The sequence below is a fragment of the Drosophila mauritiana genome, chromosome 2R, assembly GCF_004382145.1.
Source record: "Drosophila mauritiana strain mau12 chromosome 2R, ASM438214v1, whole genome shotgun sequence".
NCBI classification, from domain to species: Eukaryota; Metazoa; Arthropoda; class Insecta; order Diptera; family Drosophilidae; genus Drosophila; species Drosophila mauritiana.
In genome coordinates, this window is record NC_046668.1 from 22,971,514 (window position 1) to 22,994,550 (window position 23,037).

At 49.1% G+C, this 23,037-nt stretch overlaps 1 protein-coding gene across 6 annotated transcripts in view; it reads right to left on the bottom strand.

Annotated features, from left to right (window-relative positions):
- LOC117135722 overlaps positions 1-23,037 on the bottom strand; it is a 58,061-nt gene that overhangs the window by 11,785 nt on the left and 23,239 nt on the right. Inside the window, exons 1-3 of one of the 6 annotated variants that reach the window (XM_033296162.1) lie at positions 21,789-21,853; positions 17,969-19,786; positions 7,220-7,948 (exon numbers count right to left, since the gene is read on the bottom strand). In XM_033296162.1, coding sequence (XP_033152053.1) covers positions 7,220-7,948; positions 17,969-19,225 — 1,986 coding nt within the window. In that variant the 5' untranslated portion in view covers positions 19,226-19,786; positions 21,789-21,853. Of the gene's footprint in view, positions 1-7,219; positions 7,949-17,968; positions 21,854-23,037 lie in introns of those variants that run through there. The other 5 variants (XM_033296161.1, XM_033296163.1, XM_033296164.1 and 2 more) reach the window with 5 other exon arrangements.

The window sequence follows — 23,037 nt, forward strand, 5'->3', positions numbered from 1 at the left end:
CTTAAAACCGCAAAGTCCCATAACAAAATGCCAGAGCTGCTGGCTCTTTAACGGGGCCAACGGGGCGGATGAGTGTTTAAAAGGGTGTCCGCCCGAATTATCATGAGCATTTTTTGGCACATTTGTTCGGCCTCGGATTCCAATTCAGATCCAGCTTCATCTGTAGCTGTAAATGTATCTGTATCTGTATCTGGCGAGCTGTCCGCAGTCATTTGCCGCCTCTCCAAAAGTGTCTGTTGCTGGTTGCTGGTGGCTGGTGGCTGGTGACTGGTCTGTTGTCAACCCGGAGTGCTCCTCCTCTTGGCCGCTTGTAAATCGCTGGCAGACTCGGCTAATTGGGCAACAAAATGCTGCCCTAGTCGAAATTTAATTGCCTGTCATAACTGGCCGACAATATTCGCTATTGTCAACATTCCAGCATACATACACACATACAGCGTTTTCACAGCGGATGCGGAATGTGGGTAAATTTTTCAATTAACGTGTTTGCTTTGAGTCCGGAGCCCACTCGCTTTCCGAATCATTTTTTGTGGAACGCGGCAAACAGTTGAAACGTCAACCCCAAAACCCCTTTTTGTGAGGGGAAAAGGAAATTTGCATATTTAAGTGAAATTTACGTTGCGGCTGATGTGAAATGTTTATGACGGATATGTTGGTCGACAAGTGTTGGAATTTCTGGCGCAGCATACATGCATAAACATTAAAGCAAACACCCACTACTCGCTGCGAGTATATTCAAACAGATAATGCACACATTCGAGGGACTCGAATGGCGGAGGGACCATTTCCATCTAATTAGCATTTTGAGCCGGTCCAGTTGTCCACCCAAGTGTGGACAAACACATTAGTTAGCACTTAATTAGATCGGGGATGTGCCCAGAAGACGGATTCTTTGGGCGAGTCATTAGCAGGCTTGGATTCATCATGTTCATCAGAACTAAAAACATATATCACCAAGCACAGAAGTCACCTTGATACAAGAGTAATCTCTATTAAACCAGCTTATGAGCCATAGACTAGGATGCGGTGATTCCTATTCCGAGAATACCATAGCCATAGCATGGTGCATGTTGAATCGATGTCGGATCAGAAGCGTTCGTTCGCGCAGTGCATCTGCCTTAACCTTTCATTGCAGCTGCTCTTTCAGCCCGCTTTATTTAGCCGTAAATGCAATGCTTAGTTTGTTTTGCAGCTTCCGTCCGGTCGAGTCAGTCAGCCGTTGAGGGCGCTGATAGAGCCCGAAGGATGGGAGCCCCGCCTGTTTGTCTGCGCACTTCCCATCGTCGGCCATTGTGCCCTGCCAGCAGCCCCATCTCTTCCCCACCCGCGCCCCTCGGCTGCCGCTGATTTGACAATTCAAATACAATGGATATGGATGCCAGTGGCACACACAAGTAAATAATGCACAAGCCGAGCTCAATGTGTTGGGCGAAGTCAGTCGGTTTCGCAGAACAAGTGTGAGGATGGGGACCAGGGTGATTGGGTGACGGGGTGACTGTGTGATTGGGTGACTGGGCGAGCCACGTCTGCAACATTTGCCCGAGAAATATGCAGCCATGTCAATGGGCCAAGAAGACATTCAGCCAGGCGCTCCATGTTCCATATTTCAGATGTGCAGCATGCGCAATTCCTCGAAAGCCGCTTAACTGACGGCAAATATGAACTGAAAGTTTAATTAAAAATAAGACGCGGAAATACCCATCGAACCATGTCATATGTAAATAAACAGGAGGATGTGAGGAGGTCACAATGCTGATTGGGAATGCTGATTTACAGCGCTGCTCCAATTTCGAAGCCTTAAAGTGTGGATAAGAAACAACGAATTATAACCGGACGATAACTTATATATATAATACACCAAATATCCTTTTAGTGATGTCACTTCACACCCTGCCATGATATTTGAGCAGGGATAAAGGTGGGAATTGTTTAATCAGCTTACGGACGTTGTTGCCAAATCGAATCCATTTCAGACAGACAGAGTCACAGGACACAAAACAATTTCTAGCCGACTAATTTGCTCATTAAGCTGCGACCAAGGCTGAGTCATTGGCAGCTCATTACAGGCAGTTAAACACTCTCACACCCACTAGCATCCACACACACACACACGCACACACACGCACAACGCACACATCCATAAGTTTGGGGGGGTGGCTCACATGCTGAGCGCTGAGCTAAGAAGAAGGAGCTGGCCCCAAAGTATGAATGACGCTAATGCCTGCCACCAGTCGCCTGGGGAGCGGGACATCCGGAGTCCTGTGTTCCCAGTCCCGAGTCCTGGATCCCTAACTGAACTGGGGTCCTGCAAGTGGGCGCCGAGTGGAGTGTATTGCAGGGTAGCTTAAGTTGTCGTAGCCGCGTATCTATGACGTCAGCGTGCAGCGAAAACCGCAAATAATTCAGTGGCCTGTGTTGGCCGCTGTTCTAGTCTCGTTTTCGGGTTCGATGTTCAGCTGCACGGCGAAAAATATTAACAAGGATCTAAACTATGGAAAAAGAAGGTTTCTAATCCTTCGGCCTATCGCTAGCTTCAGAAGATTCCAGCAACGCCCTGCAAACAAATAAAATTTGATATTGACCCTTCACATAAGGGGACACTTTTTCCCAGTGTAGCTGACTAGAAAGAGCGAGGTGACAGTCAGTGCGTGCGAGACAGCAACAGAAACGGAGAGCGAGCGTAAATTTAAATAAATGCTTTGGAGCACACTAAAAGCGATTTATCTTTGTCGATTGTGGATTACGAACATGCCCCGCCCCAAAAGCCACCGCCCCTGGAAGAGGGAAAAAAACATTTTTCATATTGTGCCAGCAACGAGCTGGTCTCTGTGTGTGTTGGCCCTGTTTGCGAGTGTGTTTGTGAGTGGGATTGTGCGTCTGTTTGCACAAAGACTTGTCAGTCAACGTGGGAGCAGCTCACCCGGAGCTGGCGAGGATTCGCGGGGGGCGCGTGGCGGAGGGCTTCACAACCCAAGGACCCCGAGGAGCAGAGCACAAGGAGCAGCTGCTGCCCTTGCTACCCTTTGTCTGTCCTGCGGTCCGCCCGTCTGTGTCCTGCTCATCAGACTTCGTTTTATTGATTAATCGTTTGCTGCTGCCTGAGGCCCGCTTCCCCCTCTCCGCGTCTTGGTCACATTAGCGCTCCTTCTGCTGCTTCTGTTGGCTCGAATTGGCCAATTTTCCGCTGCATTGCGCCATTTATTTGCCGAAGAGGGCCTTTAACTGAAACTTTCCCAGTACAGGGCCTACATGGCGTATTCGCAATATTTCTGAGGGCCAACAGCGAAAGTTGCTCCTGTTTTCAGAGGGGGACCCAGGGCTAATCAGGGGAAAAACTTTTATGTGGTGCTGGTGGGTCGATGTGGTAAATGCGACCCAAACGCTGTTTGTTGGGTAAGCGAGGCAACGCATATGTATATTCCATGGTACTGAAACATAATACCTGTAAGTTGTGACTAGTTATTTCCATTGAGGAAGCTAGATTTTACCGAGATATAGTACCAGAAATCCATTTCAATCCAAGTGACTATAGGAAAAGGCCATTTTTCCCTGCTACTTATTGGTAGGATATTTTTAGCATCCAGCGAGATTTCATGTGGCTGAGGAATCTCAGCGAAATCAACTTTTTCTTTAATCCACCGTGCACCGCAAAGTGAAATCTATCAATCTGGAGTCTCGGGCCAGCTGCTTCCACTTCCACTTTCACCCTCGGCCGGATTATAATCTGGAAGATGCGGCGCCCACGCAAAACTCGATAAATTGCTAGATTGCACAAAGTGGCAAGCTGGGAAGGAGGCGGCCAGGACGAGCACAGCCAGGATAGCCGGAGGAGGAAAGCCAAGCCAAATGCCAATGCAAAAAAAGGTGGAACAAATGCCGGGCTGCTGGGAGGGGGAAAAGATTATTGGAACACAGAAAGTTTTTCTCCTGACTGTCGACGCACACATGTGTCCAGCCGCAACGCGGGCGGGGAGGGGTAAAGGACATGGAGGAATCAGCGGTGGGAGGATAAAGAAGTGCAAAGCGGACCTAACAAAACCCGGCTATAGTGTAATACAGCTCAGCGTTGTCAGCTGTCGCCAGGCGACAACAGCAACAAATCGTTTATGGCCCAAACACCTAAGCAAATATGGTCGAGAGAGAGAGGGGAGAGAGGAGGGAGGGCGTTATCCTTCGGCAGGACATGTCTGTGTGTGGGGTGGCTGTGCGCGATTGGCGCACATAAGTGAGAATGCGTGTAAAGTGTTTGTAATCAATCATTTATGAAATTACGCTACTTCCGCTTTTGACAATTTTCTTTCGCCGACACAGGCTCCTTGCAGAGCCAATACCACCCATCCATGAGCTCTCCCCCTCGGTCCTTATATGACGTAAGGTTATGTGATATGTGTCTATATGTAAAATGCAAATTTACACACTGCCACAAAGTATATGAAACAAAATCGAAAGGAAAGCCACCCACATTAAATCGAAATCATCGATGGAAATAGATTACGGCCAACTTTGATGACAGCAAATACAGATAAAGGTTTTGGCCAGGCCAATTTGGGGAATACACACAAAGCACATCTAAGCAATTGATTAAATCACTTGGAATCAGGCAGAAACTTGAACTTTGGCTTTATTGCTCTCTGGTGAAGTTTAAAGTTTCACTTTGCTGGCTCTGGAGGTCAATGCTTTATTGTGGCTTTGTGCATAATAAAATAAATCTTATGAATATGCACGTGCTCATCTATTTGTCATTCATTTCATTGAAAAACTAATTGGGCTACGAGCAGAGTGGCAAATATTTATTGTTTAGGGTACTGATAAGGATTTGGCCTAAATGGATACGATTAAGGATACTAAGGATATTATATAACTAGCTGATGAAACTGATGAATATGCTTGTATCCTTTCAGAGGGTCAGGGTCTCCGGGTTGTAAAGATAATGCATTTCCCTCAAATTGCCAACCTAAAAATCTATTAATCTGTTCCCCAAATATGATGAACATAATCGAATTGCCGCAATGATGAGACCATCAACGACCTCCTGGCTTCAAAAGGGCGAAAATGTTTTGAAAACCGCAAATAAGGACACAAACCGTTGCCTTGAAGCTCGGTTCCGGAAAATGGATTTTCCCTTTGCGGTTGGCCGCAATGTCAAGCCTTTGCGACTAATTAGAGGAGCTGCGGTGGGGAAGGTGGGTAATCATAAGTAAATATGCCATTGGTGGAGTACTTAAATCGGTTAACTGGACCATGGATGATAGCGCAGCCCAGTGATACCGATACCGATACTACCAAACTCCACTCGGGCCATGTGCAAAAACGTGTTTTGTGCTGGAATCTGGCACTTGGAAAAGCAAAGGCGAAGGAAACTTCTGCTGAATGGCCACCAGGAACGAGAGAGCGGGACAGGAGCAGCGCGCGCAGTAGAAAATTCAAATGGCTCCTGTCGGTCCCAATTGCCAAACTATGGCCACTTAACTACTGAGCTCGTTAAATGTTATAAGACTTAATAATAGCTCAATAATAGCGCACTTTTCAATGGAAGTTGCATACAATTTGTGATACTTGATCAATTTTCCTATTTTCTCAACAAAACATTGGCCTGTTGAAACTTATATAAACTGCGAAAAAGTTTGCAGAGTCCCAAAAGCCAAAGAGGCGGAGAGAGACAGAGAGGAAGAGAGAGAGAGGGAGTGCTCATTGAGAGCGTGTTCTGCTGACACCGCAAGAGAGCGCAATGGTCCTGGAAATCTCTCACCAGCTCTCCGCTGACTGACTTCCAGCTGAGAGCGCACTTTTTTCGAACTAGAAGTATGTTAAGGCTGCTGCTGGAGAACCTCTGCTCTGATTCTCTTTTCTCCTTTCTGCTTCTCCGCCACCCTTTCGCCACCCCTTCGCCGCTTTTCCTGCAATCCCTATCCTTCGGTTAGTTTAAAGCCCTTGTTGTTGTTGCCTCTGTGGCTGCACAGCGCATTAAATGTGTGCCATCAGGCGTATGCGTAATTTAAATTTAAATTTGTGTGTGTACATATGTCTGCCCCTAGCACCTGCACCACCCATATCCATCCCCATCCCCATGCCCACCCCCTGGCAGCCCACTCCCACTCACATCTTGTGTATTTTTGGCCCGCGTTGTTGTTGTTGTTTTGTTGCCGTCTGCTTAGCATTTGCCTCAAGTTTTGTTAATCAGCGCAATTCACATTTCTGTTTTTTTTTCACTGCCTCTCTCTCTCGGAGATTTTGCAGTATTCAAAAGGTTTTCCTTTGCCCACAGAGACCCTCATTAGCGTAGTCATTGTTTCAGCCAGCTTTTCCTTCGCCCCTTCAGCCATTTCAGGTTTTCAGGTTAAGGAAAGGAATCTCTGGCCGACACTCGACGAATAATTACCAATTATATGGAACAGACATCAAATATGCACCGAAATACCCAAATCTGGTGTTGCCATGTAGCGGACAACTGCAGTCGAGCTTAAGTGCCACAAATTAACCGCAACGTGGACTCCGCGTCGCTTCTGCTCCTGCTCCTGCTCCTGCTCTCGCCTCCTTGCCATCCTGCCCCGTAATTACGAGTCTGAAATATGAATCCTTGGACAAGAGTCCTGGCTCGCTTATGGGCCAAAGCAGCATGAGCCCTCAATGAGCTCTGCACTGAGAGAATGAAAAATGGCCGAATGGCCAATGCAAAGGGTGGGACATTTTAAATGCAAAAAGGTATTGTTCTTGGCGGGCTAAAGCTTACTATTTTTGACATCTGCTTTGCCTGGGGAGCTGCTTACTGTGAGAGTAAAATGAAGACCCCTTGATAAATAGATAAACCTAGATGCCCTAAAAGCTTAACTTTGACCCTTGGTCAGGCACTGAAAGAAACTTCACAACTTCATCTAAGAGTCTAGTACTTTTTGTCTTTCAAAAGTAACTTGGTACAAACAGTCCATCCACCTTAAGTTTGGTTTTCGGCAGAAGATACAATTTGATTCCAGTGATTTCTCGCAGTGTAAATTCCGCTCTTAGAGCCTTTGGGTTTGGTTTTGTTTTCAGTTTTTCCCTTTTTTTGCAGCTCAACTTTAATAATTAATGAGCAGCTAAAAATGTCACGCGGTGCGGAAGAGTTTCGGCCTGGGCCAAAGTGGAAAGCGAATGAGGTTTGGGCTTAATTGGGTTAACGGGGTTGGACGAGGGGATTAGATGGGTTAAGAGCCAAGGATATTAGGGGGGAAACTAAACTCACCTTGCAGTCGTCGCACTGGTTGATCAGCGAGTAGACCTGCCGGCAGTCGAAGCGGAACAGGATCTCGGCCAGCTCGCAGGTGATCCTGTTGGCCAGTCCATCTACGTCCAGCAGGTCGCTGAGCACGCGGACGCACTCCTGGCGATCGGTGAGGCTGGCATTGAGGGCCAGCGTGTGCAGGGAGCTGAAGACGCTCCTCTCGCAGCAGTTGCGCAGCCGCAGGACCTTCAGCCGCTCCAGCAGATGACCAGGTGACTGGAGGCCGCACAGGTGCTGCGGACTCGACTCGGCGGAATCGCCCAGATATTCAAGGCACTGTTGTTGCTCCTGCTGCTCCTGCTCCCGCTCCCGCGGGTCCTGCTGGTGGGCCAGGACCGGCTCCTGGGCGTGCAGATGGCTGTAGGACAGCGTGGGCTCCGGCTCCGCCTCCTCAGTGGTGGAGGACACGTCCACGTCCTGGTCGTCGGTGGTGCTCGGTGGCCGCTCGCTGGCCAGCGGGGAATGGCTGTCGGTGGCGTCCATCGCGTGATCCCCAGCGCGGCGCAACCGCATCTGGGTTGTCTTATAGTTTACGAAATACTTGACTTTATTGTTACTGGTGGCACTCCGCTTGGCCTTGGAGGCCACTGGCTTCTGTTGCTGCTGCTCGGCGCAGGATCGCGGGCAGGTTGGGGGCCCGGGTCCCTCATCGACCCAGGCCATGGGCAGTGTACCAGCCGAGCACTGACCCTGCAAGGAAGAGGAGCATTTATTTATATCAGCAAAATCCTTATTATTTATTTCAAAACGGTACAGATACAAGGCAATTCCACTGATGATATGAATGCATTGAGTCGATATCGCCATGCGACTACGAAAGTCATAAAGGGGACATAAACTTCAGAACAATAAAACCCGAATCTAGGATACGACGTTCTTAGGAGCTCTTAACCATGATTTAAGACCGACAATTGAGGAATACACTTAACTAGAGATTTGCAGTCTCAATTTAATATGGCATTTAATCTTTTATTGTGATGCGGCTTAAAAAGCTCTGTTTTCGGTGGAAAGCTTCTGTCGAAGAAGTTGGAGCCATTCCTTAAGTCCCAAGTATCCTTGCCCACTTATACAGTTGGGAAACCAAGGTAATCTGCACTGGAATGTAGTTCATATTTATTGGAGCACGCTGTTCCTAACACCACTCTTCCCTGCTCCACCAATTAACTGTCTTGTGTGATTTAAAAATTAAACCCACCGACTGTGATAGCCACACAAACACCACTGCAAGCCACCCACACACACACAGCTACGCGCATTGGGGAAAACCAAGCCAGCGGGGAGCAACAACTATATGCAGCAGGAAAAACAAAAAGCACACTGGTATATTGGAAAAGTTTGCTCGGCCAACAACAACAGCGAAAGTCATAAAACGCAAAAAAAACAAGTAAATAGAAGCCAAAGCTGCGAACAGCGAAAAAAAGCAGGAGCATTGAGTGCATAAAGAGCTGATGTTTTTGTTATTAAAATGACCGCACTTCGTTGGAATTTTCCACATGCTTGCATAAAACTCAAGGCAACAACTAAAACTACAACAACAACACAGAGAGGCGAAAAGTGGGCGGAGAGTGGGCGGGGAGTGGGCGGGGAGTGGGCGGGGAGTGGGCGGCGAGGACGAGTTCGCGTGGCTGGAGAATTTCCGTAGGAATTTACTATCAATATTGGAGTTCTGGTACTCCAGGAGCTGCTGCAGCAGGAGCTCTGAGGACTCGGAGCTGCAGCGGAAGCTTAAAACCTTCTGCGTCTTTATTGTTTTCCGGTTAAAACATGAATATTTATGAGCCTGGCTGGAAAAGTTGCATCCCGAACTGCAAGTCTATCAGAGATGCTTGCAGTGTGCTGGATATTATCCAACCTAAGATGATTCCTGTTTGGTGGGGTTGGGGCCAACTTAAACTTGGGTTCTAGTTCACAGCGATTATAACTAAAAATGCACACGTATGCACAAGTCGGCGTCCTTGTTAATATCCTGTTAAACACCGAACGCATCCAATTGGAAATGTCAAGCATTTCGGTTGCTGTAAGCTCCTTCGCAAATTTTAAACATCAATTTAAGCCCGAATAATCCGACTGCACGCTGTCCGAACAATACGGGCATTATTCTCTAGGGTATGCACAGGAAATTCCCTTTTTTGTCGAGCTGAGAACAAATTCAGAGTCAGAAACGGAATCAACTTGGCAGCAGCGATGACCCTTTGAACTTTCGGGCAGTGAGTAATATGCAACAATCAACAACTCTCAATTGCTGCGTGTCCTGTTCGCCGAGCTCTGTGTTCCGAATGTCCTGTGCGCCCTTCTGCCCAGATTTTCCCCCGCTCCCCACCAGCCCTTCCCATTGCCCCGCCGCAATCGTTTTCCATGTTCCCGGGGCAATAACAATAAGCAGCAGAGAATTTCACTTGCAATACGCACAAATATGCCCAGGCCGCGGGGCTCGAGGGGCTCGGGGGGCACGATGGGGCCTTAACTCAAATGAAAAATCATACAAAAGGGAAACTAATACAGCAAAGCACACTCACATACACACACGCAGGCAGGGAGGCAGATACACAGGACGAACCCACACACACTCGCTGAGAAGGACGAGCACGTGTACGGGCGGCCATTGTTGATTTAATGGCAGACCAGCTGCGGCCCAATGCACAACAATGCGGCTTGGAGGAGCAAAGGGGAATGTGCTGGGTAAAAATAAAGATAAATTCTTCAATTCGCAGCAGGCAAAATAAGAAATTACAGTTCCTGCCCGGGGGCGGATGTCCTGAAAGTCCGGTCCCCCCTCCCCACACACTCGGCAGCGAAACTTTGAAAACTTTCCAATTTCTGCACGATTGCCAACATCATAATGAGCACTAAAACCGATTAATATTTAATTTATGCATATTCCGTGAAAGCAACGAGTGCCCCCACACTAAGCTCCAAGAATCCGTCTTTATTTGGTATTTCCCTGAATTTTGTTAGCCCTCCCAAAAGGCAACACAACGAAACATCCGGCTGACATGCCTCAACATTTCCAGGCTCGAAAGTGTTAGAATCCATTGGCCATTATTGTCCTACCGTTTTCGGCTGCATATAGAGCATATTGGATGGGAGGGCGACATGAAATATTCATACTCTGGTCGGGCGGACGAGAGGTTTTGCAACAGGAATTCCAGTGGCCACTGGCCAAGCACTCCTGGCGAGATGCTGAAACATTCATGTGTGCAGGACACTCGCCAGCTGTCTCTGCGGCGGGGTAAAGTGTTCCTATGCAAGTTGTCATTAACTTTGCTGTGGACCTGTAACTGAAACCGAAACTGAATCTGACTGACAGCCAAATGGCTTTGGTCTTTGGGCTCTTGTGGCACAAACATGTTGCAAGGTAGAATCACTTTCGAGTTTCCATCACGGATGTCACTATTCCCTTCAAATAACTTAGCTTTGCCATTAGGCGCCCAACTACTGGGTACTACTGCTTCTAAAGCTAAGCCAGCTGTCCTAACAAAAACATAAAAAAACGGGCTGGTAATGTACAGTTTCTTTCCGTGCATCCACTGCTCCCTGCTCTCCAGCCTCCAGCACATTGCACACGCCAAAGGAAAGGAGAACGGGGGCGCAAAAACTCAAACAATGCCGGCATAATGGAGTATGCATTATGGCTAATGGCACACGCCTACAACTACACATCTATGCCCTGTGTAGATAGCCGGGGATGTCCTTTGTGGCTGCGATCCTTTGTGCAGGTTGCGAGGTTGCGAGGTTGCGAGGCCCAGAGAGGCGGGCCACAATGTCTAATAAGCCGAGGTCCTAAATGCTTAGACAATGAAAATGGACTCGGCCCACACAATGATGATGTCAGTTGCAGGGCGGACGGGGGCGGGGTCTTCGAGGTCCAAGGAGGAGCTCTCCGGCCACTTGACCCATGACACCCTGACAGCTCGGCCCGGCAACAATCTCTGATGGATGTGTGACATGGCACTGGGCCGGTTAACCCCTAAATGCCCTGAGAAATTAATGCCTTGATTAGTTGTGCAAGCGAAATATTATTCAGAACTTTTGCCGAGTGCCGGGGGCAATTGAAATCCGCCGCCAGAGCCTCCTCGGCAGCAGGAATGTCAACTTCTGGGGCCAGAAAGGGAAGCACCCGAAGAGCACTTGAGCTAAACACCAGCAGTTGCGGCAGCAGCAACATGCAACATGCAGCCACAATGGCAAACGGCAAACGGAACCGACAACACTTTAAATGTTACAGCTTAACCTCGACGGGCCATTCAAACAATGTCCTAGCCCACACACACACACACGCCCTGATAGGGACACGCTGCTTCTGTGTTAGTCGGCAGTCGGCGTGTGTGTGTGTGTGTATGTCAAATTTTAACGCCTGTCAACAATGCAGGCGGAGAAAAAATGCAGCGGCAATGGAAACGACAACAACAGCCCAAGAACATGTCGCAGGCAGCACTCAAATTTTCAAATGCATGCATGCAAATGTGTGGGTGAGCGATACCCTTCCTGGAAGAGGATGTTACGAGTGTTCTAGCTTGCTTCTCGAATGCACAATTTCCCGGAGCTTGAGGCAACATGCCAAGTTCAAGCCCAGACTTCCCCCGCCTGCATTAGACATTGTTAGTATTTGAAGTCTGATTACGTTTAGAAGAATCCTATTCCAGCTCGAAAGTAAAGTACGCCAGCTATACAATCCCAACCTGGTCTTTTTGATTGAACGCTTGTGGTTTCACGTTGTTTCTGTATGGCTGTATTTGGATACCCAATCCCTATTGCCTTCCAAATTTAATATTATTCAAAAGTCGTCTCCTCGCACGTCTGCTTGTGTTGATAGTGTGCAGTATCGAGTTTCCAGCACTTGTATCTCTACACATCCCCATTGAGGTATCCGATATTCGTTTGAGACCCTATTCTCGCTCAGATATTTATGCAGCTCGTCAGTGCTGGGGTTTCCATGGGTGTGGATGTGGTGTGGATGTGTTGTGCAGCAGCGTAAAAAGTGACAGGCGACACACACACACACAGCAGCTCAGACTGAGGCAGGAGATGGCTAACACCCGAGCACACACAGATACAAACTGGCACTGGCACAGTCACATGGCCGCGTTGACGTGGCTGAAAGCCGCAAGGGACAGGCTTTGCCAAGTGGATGCGAGGGCGGGGAGGTGTCGCAGTGGGTTGGGCGTAGGCAAATTGTTTGTCACATGGCCGGGCCAGCTCCCAGTGCCCGCCCCTCGCCAGTTCACCTTGATGGGCGGCAGTGGGTGGTAGGTGGTGGGTGAGAGGTGACACTAGGACTCGCTGCCGTTTCGTTGTCAAAATCATAAACATGACCCGGCCACGCCCCTCGCTGGCACGCCCCCACGCCCGGTCGCAGCCATGCGGCATTGTTTTGCACATTGTCGAACTGCAGAAGTGCAGAGCTGCACGCATTTGCCAGCTGCATTGCTTTGCATAACAAGTGTAATCCAGCAGCTCAGCAGCCGTCTGCTCCGCAATTATGCAACAATTTTCGATGTGCAATTGGCAGGCAAAAAGCAGAGGCAGCGGAGCGTTTTCACTGGCGGAAATCAGGGAAATCGGAGCGAGCAAGGCGGAAATCGCTTGTCGTGCTCAAGAAACACCAGCACAAGGTCTCCAGGATCTGAGGCGAGAGTGCTGTCAGGTCGTTCAGGACAATTACAGTTCGTGCATTATTCAGCGAGGACTCCCAGAGGAGCACTCCAATGGGACAAATGGGTCGGGCACGCAACTAAAGTGGCCGAAAAGGTGGGGGATTTTTATGGAGTGCCGCACCGAGAATCTGTGGCATTTATATTTGATTTGGCAAGCAATTAAATGTGCCTCGTCTGCCGCAAATTTCACATATTTGGCACCCACTCAGTCATCAAATATTTGCTAGTTCTACACATCTGGCTAATAAATTATTCCCGTTGCCCGCAATTGCTTTTTCAACGAGACAGCCTTGTTAATTCAATCAACTGGTATTTGTTTGTTTTTAACAAGAGGAGGAGCTAATTTGTTAACATTTGCTTTCTACACATTTTAAACAGCAACTTTTGTTCGATCCAATAGTGCTATGAACGCGTGGGAATCAAATCCCTGCTTATCTACCAATTATTTTGGTTTACTTTGTTAAACTTTCGGATTGGGGCTTGGGTAAATGCGGGAATTATGTTTCAGTGCCATTAACCGGAGCGATCCATCAAGTTGCAGAGCTCGCTGGCGGGGGCGCCATATCATTTTAGTCATATTTAAACAGCGCCTGTACTTATCGCTCATTATTTATGCATATATCAATCTATACGGCCACGAGACCCCATTAACGGGCAAACAAATGCCCCCAAAATTCGTGGAAAACCGCGCCCAAAGGAAAGCCGCTCACACTCACACGCAAAGAGGAAAGGAAAGGACACTGGGGAGAGAGCAAGGATTAGAAGGAGGAGAGCTGTTGGGCCAGGCAAAAAGGCGACGCACCTGTCTGTCTGTCACATCACATATTTGTTTGCCTAACACTGACACGCACACACACACGCGCGAGTCGCAGGATCAGGCGCCTGTCGTTATGCCACACAATTTTATCAACATTAATTTGTCAAACATTTACCGGCATTTCACGTGTGTGGGTGGCATGCGTCCCTTCTAATGAGAACAATGAGTTGGATGAATTTAATGAAATGAGATGTAAACATGTGGACAGCTGCGAACAAGCGGTGAAAAAGGGACAAGAGGCAAGAGGCATTGTGGAACTGTCCTGCCCCCTGCTCCGCATATCCTGCTCCCTGCATCCTGCTTCCTGCATCCTGCTGCCTGCATCCTGCTCCCTGCATCCCGCGCACTCGCTTGTTTTCGAACTCGTAATGAAATTCTTGAGTAGAAATTCATTTTGCAACTTTTGCTGAAACAATGCTCATTGAATAATTTACGCCCTGCGCCGGCACAAATGAAAACCCAAACGGAATGGTGAATGGTGGGCAGTGGGGAAACGGGTGCATCCAGCAGCTGGGTGTGGAAAACTGCACCAGTGCTCCACTTAGCGAGCTCCCAGTCCCAGTCCCTTGGCAATCTACGTGCTCGGAGCCCAGGCGCTGGGCATAATTGCATTAGCCGGATGCGCTGGATGTGGCTCCCATTTCCCATTTCCACCCCGGGCTAATGTAATTGTTTTGTGTATTTAGCAGCCTGGACATTGCATCCAAGCATCACGTTCTGCTCCTGATCCTACTCCTCCTCCGGCTCCTGCTGCTCCTGCTGCTCCTCCCGCTCCTCCTGCTCCTGACCTCCAACCTCCCCTAATGAGCCAATCAATGCACACGAATCGCCGAGCTGGGAAACTTCTGGCCCCATTTGACAAGCTCGAAATGCAAATTGCTGGCAATTAGCGTTTCAGGCGATTCCAGCACGAAGGTGCCTCCACCGCCACCGGCATCTTGGCCCGGCTAATCTGGAGCCAACTAATTAAACTTTGTCTGTGTCGGGCGTCTAATGTGCAGACATTTGGCCCAGACCTCAAGAGGGATCACAAAGGGGTGCTCATGCATTAATCGGCCCAGTCAATTGCCAATTTCTGATTAGTTACATTCCAGTCAATAGTTCAATTTGAAGTGAAAGTATTCAGAAAGCAAATATCACGGAAATATTGAAAGCCCAATGGTTCCGACCAAGTGGGTTCCGACCTTTTAGGGTCGGTAGAACCATTTGTAACCGCAGCTTTCAATTAACTAAAAGCATTTTTCAACTTATTGATTGTTCATCAATCACGTGCATTCTTATTTGCGAGCAAAATAAATACTCAAATGCAGAAATAGGCTCTTCGCAAAATATGTTTTCAGCATATCCCCACTTCAACATTGTTTTCGCCGGCTTTCAGTTTAATGAAACTGCATGAGGCGAAATAATTTGCATATGGCATTTCCTGTAATCAATTGCAATCTTTTCATTCGATTGAAAGGCGAGACCAAGAGCAGAAATCATGGGAATTAAACTCCGGGCTGCAGGATGGCAAACTGCAATGGGAAATTACCACAATTGATGCATATAGACATCTGGGCATGGAGCTGGCGATATTCCGCAGAACTGGCATCGTTTGCCTGCAGGCGGAAAATTTATGACAGTTTTCGGTTGTTTGTGTCTGGCTGAGTTCCGATTTCCCGATGGCCTGAATGAATGGATAGAAATGGGTAGCATCCTCGGCAGTGGGGTGATGTAACCAGAAGGAGCAACCTGCAACAGCCACTGCGGCAGCTGCAGCAACAACAACGGCAAGCGGCAACTGCTTACAAAATAATTGATTTTGTTCACATCCTTGACACAAATAAACATTCGCTCGGCTCTGCTAGAGTTGAACGCAGCATAAGTTTGCCATGCTGCATGGAAATTTTGAATTAAGTCCACACAAAGCTTAAGGATTTTTAATTGAATTTGAGGGGTTTCAACGGCAATTCAATTCAATGCGCAGTGTGCACAGTTGCAGTCGAAAGTTTAATGAATCCAATGAAGTTGCTACGCCCGATTGGAGTGTTTGTGTTGTGTCCTGTGTCCTGTGGAAAAACAGAACAAGCTCAAGAGCAACCAGCCGGGAATAGGTAGCCTGCGAGGAGCAGCGCAACTCGGTTCCTCCATGCCTCCACTCCCACGTATTAGGTTTCGAAGGGCACTTGAGTGACAACATCCGCCCACTTGCCACCCCGTGCGAGTCCTCGGTGCTCCTAAAATCCTAGCCCGGCACTCGACACAGCGAGAAGAGCCTGGCTGCAGGATGCCTTTGGCTCGCGACCCATTGGCGCATCCACTCATCAACAGGCCGCCGAATCCTGCGAATTCCGCCATCATAAATTCTGAACTCGTCGCAAAAACTGCCACCAAAAGAGAATGACAGAAAGGCAGAGTGAAAAGGGCCAAAAGGAGAGATTAATCCACTATGAACCCGGCGACTGGAGAACCTCTGGCTAATTTGCAGCTCGGATGCAGGCGTTTCGTCCTTTTGGACACGGCTTTATTGAAAGTTTAGACAGTTCTTTGTGCTGCCATTCGATAAAGGGGTTATACGCTCTAAGCTGCCCCAAAACTCTGCAAAGTAAAAAGGGAACTGACAGGGCAATTGATTATTGGATCCTAGCCCCAATGCAACTAAGGTCCTGAGAAGCAGCACACTCCGATAGCAGCTGAACTCCAAACCTACAACCCATTTCTCCAATTGAGGAGGCAAAATATCACTTATGGAAGGACTATTTCTGATTTCGTCCTTCTCGAAGTGACCTACTTTTCATAGATTCCATGAGTCAACGTTTGCCTGAACGATATCGGACCTGATGTGAAAGGCTTAATTATTTTTTAGACACACCATTTACGTCTCGAAAACGGATTGATCATTTTAATTGCTTAATTGCCGGCTGGCCAACTGACAGACAGTCGAAATGGAGCAACCAGCCAATGATTGGAAAATCAATAGTGTGGCATGGCACCGGCTTAAGCAATCGCCATTTGAAGCTGAATCTCAGCTAATTGTCTGTCAGTCGAGTTCCAACTTGGTTGTGCTCCTGGCGGAACCCCGGCGAAAAGGGAGGAAGCCTATTCGATTCAATTAAATTTGCATTAGAACTGGAATGCATTAATAAATATCACGATCTCAATTACACTTGGCAGGGCCAATTGGGTGGGCAGCTGCAGCAGTGGGTGAGTGGTTGGTCGGGTTTTTTGGCACGCAACCAAAACCGAGCCAGCCGCAAAAAGAAATCAATTGGAAAGTGTTTGCCTGTGCCTGTGCCTCGTCCCTGCCCCCACCTCCCGCACCGAGCTCAACTACACGGGCATTCTCGTTGATTTGCAGCACGTTTCGCCAGTTGCCAACACTACCGCTGATGACTACGGCGTGGAAAGGACGATGATGACGATTCCGGCCATGATGAAGCTGTCGGGGCTCTTGAAGTGGTCGAAGATTTGGCGCACAATTGTCACAGCGAACAATCCGCTATATAGCGTCGAAAATCACTTTCCTTTGGCAGTTCGAGTGGCAAGCCAACAAACCGAAAGTAGCTGCCTCTATTGCGGCTCTAATAATGTGGAAAAGGCCTTGTGGCCGGGCAGGTTCCCCCCTGCGGAAACTTAAGCGGAAACTGCAGTTTACCGAACTGGCACCGACCTTAAAGGAATAAATTCTAGTAATCTCCTAGTTTTGCGCTCCGAAGCAGGCAACCTTGTCCCTGGAAATGCCATCGACTTGGTCAATAATTGACGGCTGCTTTCAATATGGCCAAGTCTCACTGTCCAGAGACCACTGACAGTCGAATCGCTCGAGAGTCCATCGAAATGCACACAATTTGTATATGCATTCGAGTGGGTCTTTGTGCGTGTTCCTTCTGTTTGCACTTAAGCCGAGCTCCGTTGTCGATTGCCTGACAGCACCATGCACTCAGGAAAAAATCGTAGCATTTCGAAACTTTGTTTAGTAATCGGGCAATGAACAAATAGGAAAAATAATTGATTGAATGGTATAGGGTCCTTAAAATCTTGAGGATCCCAGTTCTAAGGGCGAAAACTAAGGCAAGGAAACCCGACAGTTTTTCAGCTTTACAAAGAAGCGAATTTCCTCAGAGTGAATAGAAAGATTTTAAGAGACACAGGGACACAGAAATCCCAGATGATGACTGCACAGATCCCAGTCCCAAGGCAGTCAGACCGATGGATTGAGGATTCCAAAGACAGGGATGTGCAATAAGCCGGCAAACTCACCTGCAAGTCGGTTCCTGTGCCCGGCTGTGCCAGATCACAGGCTGATATCCAAGGATTAAGGCGTGTTAACGAAGTCGCAGTCCCGAGTATGGACTTCTTCAGATCCACGGGCGCTGGCAAGGATGTGGTGATGCTGCTGGCTCCTGCCGACTCGGTGCTGGCCACGGCGGGCACGGTGTTATCCTTGTGGCCAATCAACTGCGCCGTCTGGGCATCAAGGATGTGGCCGCTGGCCTCCCGTTTGTTATTGTTGTTATCGTAGCTGATGGCGAACTCCTTCGAGTGGCTGTGGCTGTGGTCGCTGTGCTGCAGGACACCCTCATCAATCAGTCGGCTCTCGTCCTGCTGCTGCTGTTCGGTCTCTCTTTCCACTTCCACTTCCGCTTCTGTCTCTGTCTCTGTCTCCGTCTCCGTTTCCGTCTCGCTCTCTGGCTCTGTGTCTATTTCCGTTTCCGCTCCGGGTTGCTGTTGCTGCTGCTTGTGCTGCGGCAAGTTCTGCTGCTGCAGATTGTAGTCCTCCTCGTCGGCGTCTTCGTTGAGCTTGATCAGGCGATCGAAGGACTCCTCGGACAGCAGGTCGTCCTCGGCCACCAGGGCAAAGATGTCCTGGTCCTCGTCGTAGGCCTGCGACGAGGGGAACTGCACTGTCAGGCCGCGATCCTCGTCGTCCTCCTGGTTGTTGGCCTCGCTTGACTCTGTGCTGTGACCGGCTGTGACTGCCAGACCTCCTGTATCCGCTCCCGATCCGCCTGTTCCGCCTGCCCTACCTGCTATATCCCTGCTGCTGCTGCTCTCGCGTCGTCGTCGCCGCTGCTGAAGCCTGTCCGCTATCCTCGAGGACGCCCAGGACTCGGAGTGGGCCCGGCCCTGGCTGTACTCCCGCGGCGGCAGTTGTGGGTGGAACTGGAGCGCGAAGTCGAGGTGGTGGGGCAGGAAGATGGGCAGCAGGTATGAGCCAGAGCTGCGAACGAATGACGATGACGACGACTCGCCAGTGGACGGTAACGTGGTTGCAACTCCTCCGCCTCCGACTCCGCCGCCACTTCTGCCCCTTTTACGGCCGCCTGCTGTGTTTGCTGCTGCTGCTGCTGCGGATGTTGATGCTGCGGATGTTGCTGCTGCCGCCGCTGCTGCTGCTGCAGATGTTGCTGCCGCTGTTGGTGTTGCTGTTGCTGAGCTGATGCTGCTGCTGCTGCCACGCCGAGCCCCCGAAATAAACGCAAGCGCCATCACGACCAGCCCGGGTCCTGGCCGCATATTGACCTCGGGTTCGGCGGTGCTAGCATGGTGCAGGCCCGCTTGAGACGCGCTTGCGACTCCAATTCAATGCGAATAATGATGGGCTCATGGCCCCATCATCATCAGTAGTGTGGGCTGCGGAGCGGTATTCTTGGGTGGCGATCGGCTCTCTCTCGATCCGTCTGATCCCTCTGATCCCGCCAGAGCCGCTCCAGCTTCAGTTGCTGCCCTGCGTCCACATCCAGCGGCATGAATCCGCAGCAGCCAGGTTCCCAGTTCCCTTCCAGCTGATCACTGGCTAGCATGCAAATCACCTGCGTTGAGGATCGCGACTTTGGGTTCGAACACACTCCGCTTAGCGTTTTAATTTTCGGTTACTCGCATAATAGTATTAATTTTATTAAGCGTAGATTATTGTTGTCGGATTGGTTGTGGCTGCTGGTGTTGCACAATAACCTTGGAATTGGAAATGGAATTGGATTTGGACATTTTGAAATTCGTTTGCTTCGTTGAATTGGGTTTTCTCTCTTTATATTGTATGGGGCTTGGGTTGCTCACATTATTAATTAATAAAGAAATCTGCACAAAGACAAAGAATTGGTAGTTAGGCACTGTTAGGGGCATTTTTCCGATATTAATGTGTGTGTTTTCAGTCAAAAAAATGGGGGGTAATGTTCGAAAATGTTTTGTGCGCTCACGCTCTCGGTTTCCCAATGCGCTCTATTTGCGCGCTCTCTCGAATTCATTACGGTAATGCGAATGGATATGAATATGATTCGGGAACATTTTCGCGATTGAACTAATAACTTTTGGGTAATTTATGTTGCGATTTACTTCACTTTGCTTGCATATTTTCACTAGCGCTTAGTTTTCCCGAAGCTTGCGAACGGTAAAACCGAGCGAACGCGAACACCACACAAAGGAGGAAAAAAGCCGAAAAAACGGTCGTGGAAGTCCCGTATATCTAACACACACACACACACACAGGCACACTTGCACACGGGCATGCAAAGAAATTTATATAATTCGCTGCTCTGCTTCTGCTTTCAGCTTTCTCTCAGCCGCTGGTTGTTTTTGTTGGCTTCGCTGCAAACACGAAAACAGCGAACGCAGGGATCCATCCACAAGGAGCGCGAGTGGGTGTAAGCCGTGGCTCTCTCGCCACCCACACACACTGCCGTGCGCTCGCTCTCTCGCCCATTTGGTCCTGCGAGGCAGGCAAGGCAGCGAGGGAGCGAAGGAGCAAAGGAGCGAGTGAGCCTGTGTGCGTGAGTAGTTACTTGGGGCGGCCAGGCAAGCACTCCGCATACCACTTTTCTCGGATTTCAGCCAAGAAGAAGACGTTGGCTAGGAACAAGAACAAGAAGATGGCGAGGAAGCAGAGGGAGGGGCAGCGGGGCAGGCCAGAAGGACCAAAAGAAGTCGCCCTCTCGCTGTATTGGTGGTAAGCCTATGCGTGTGTGCCTCTCTGGCTTTTCCCTGCGTTGGTATTGGTGTTAGAGCCAAGAGTCCAAGAAGTGGAAGTCGAGGCATATTTTGAAAAACGAACAAAAAGTCCCAAATCACATTCATGTCCTTTCAATAACCCTCGAGAACGTGTGTACCACAAAGGACTCTGAGTAAAAAATCAGCATTTTCCGCGTTTCATTTAAATCCTCGACTGTCCTCTTTGCTTTCTTTGCGGAGGCTTTCTTCCTTCGCTCTTTGTGTGTTAACTTTCACTTTTGTTTTATTTGCTGCGTTGACACTGCGCACACACACACAGACGCACAGACACACACACTCGCACGCACGCACACTCGTGGCTGGCTGTATATGTATAAGGAGTTTCTCTTTTTTCGATGGTGCGTGTGCTGGCTGTGGATCCTTTCGTTTCAGTACAACAGCCGCTTATATAAGCCCGGAACGTAGCACGAAAAACTTTGGAACACTCCTCAGCGGGTTTTGGGTTTTCGGGTTTTTCGGGGTTTTCGCTTTTGCGTTTTTCCTATCCGCTGCCAATCGAAAGCGAAAAACTCCCCGAAATACGGGGACATTCATTTTTGCATTATATAACATTTCGCTGGGGGCAACCGTCCGTTTTCTTTGGCGAATTAACGAGTTCGAAAGCACTTGGGGAACACTTTCTCGAGTGGCAAATACTCGGGGGTTACCTATGCGCTCTACCTATGTAAATAGGTAAATAAGTACTATATACACGGTGGGGGAGGGGGGCTCTATTTCTTCCTCTTCTTATTTCCCGTAGAGCGCAGCATCAACGGCCGTGTTATTTCGCATGTGTGGGCGGGGACCCACGGCCCAAGGCGGGGGGCGTGGTAGGCAGCAAAGCTCGAGAGTTATGCTTGGCAGATTTTCCTGCTCGATTCTTTGCTTTTTTCGGCTAAGATTACGATTTGATTGCGATTCGAGCCACAAATTTGGGTTAGATTCGTTTGATTTCGTTAGTTTCGCCAAGGACCCGAGTACCGATTGATTCACTGAAGAGCTGAGGCTGCCTGCCGTTGGCCAATGGCTGCTGTTTTTACTGGCTAGGACTTTGTGTGTTTTTTGTGGACGCGACGTCGCAGGACAAATACCGTACAATCCTGCTTCCTGCTGATGGCCCCAAACGGCACTGACTGTGCCACATTGCAGATGGCGCTCGACTGGAATGTGCGAGCGGTCCACAAGGACCCGAGTCGCAGCCGAAGTCACCCGAATCCACGGCCGAACTCACGCCCGAGGGCTCAGCAGCTGACAAAGGAGAGCGGCGCGCTCTCCCGTGCGCCGTCGCTCTCCGGCGATTTCCAGGACCCATCCTGTTGTCCTGCTAACAGGGCCGCTGTTAAGTAACAGCCGTTTCGAAAACCCATTTTTGGGGCCAGTTCGAGTTGAAGTAAGAAGAATTACTTGCTGCAGGGCACTTAATCACACCAGCGGAGCAGGAGAAGGATTCAGAGAGAGTCACTGCGAGGCCCCCACTTGACTCGACTCATCTATTTCGTCCTGCCCTCGTCCTGCCGCCCGTCCTGACCCCTCTAAGCGCCTTCACTTTTACTTTTCGGTCTCTGGCTTTTGTGTGCGCATTTCGTTATGGCGTTTTGTCTTTGTCTCACTTGGCCTAAATGTGTAATACCCTATAATGTCGTTTAATCCCACTCGACGTGTTTTAGTTTCGCCCGCCAGCTTAGCCAAAGTCAGGCGGAGTCGGATCGCACTCGGATCGGAGTCGGATTCGAAATCGGGCTGTTGTCGCAGTCGATGGAGGGTTAGTTGCCAGCAGCCTGGGGGCGATGCAGTTCCACTTTCCCGCTTCCGGCATCCTGCAGCTCCTTCATTGCCAATTAGCGGCGCAGTAATTGTATATTGCCGCAAATACGCAAATCAATTGAATATTGTCCCAGCATGCACATATCTACTTGTGTATTTAATAATTACCAGCGTATACAACTTAAATGGAAATTTTCGGGAAGTAAAATTTAAATGAACTGTTGATAAATAAAAGAAATGGGAAAAGGGGTATACAATGGCAATCGAATAGAAAGCCTTTAGCAGTTTAAGATCCTCTTTTAATAGGTTTAAAAATTCATAGAGATTCTTCGAAAATCATTTCTTGCCATTCCACCGAGCTGACGACCAATTTGATGCACATTTCTGCCGAGCTCTCGCCGGCAGTCCAATTGCGATGACTATCCGAGTAGCCAAGCAGCCAAGCATCCAAGTATCCAAGGCCAAGCCGACCTTCAAACAGACACTCGACAGCAGCAGAATCCGTGGCAGCGGAGGAAGTAGGTCTAGAACAGGCAGTCACTCAATAGTTGGCGGTTAGTCGGCCCAAAGGATGGGGGTGG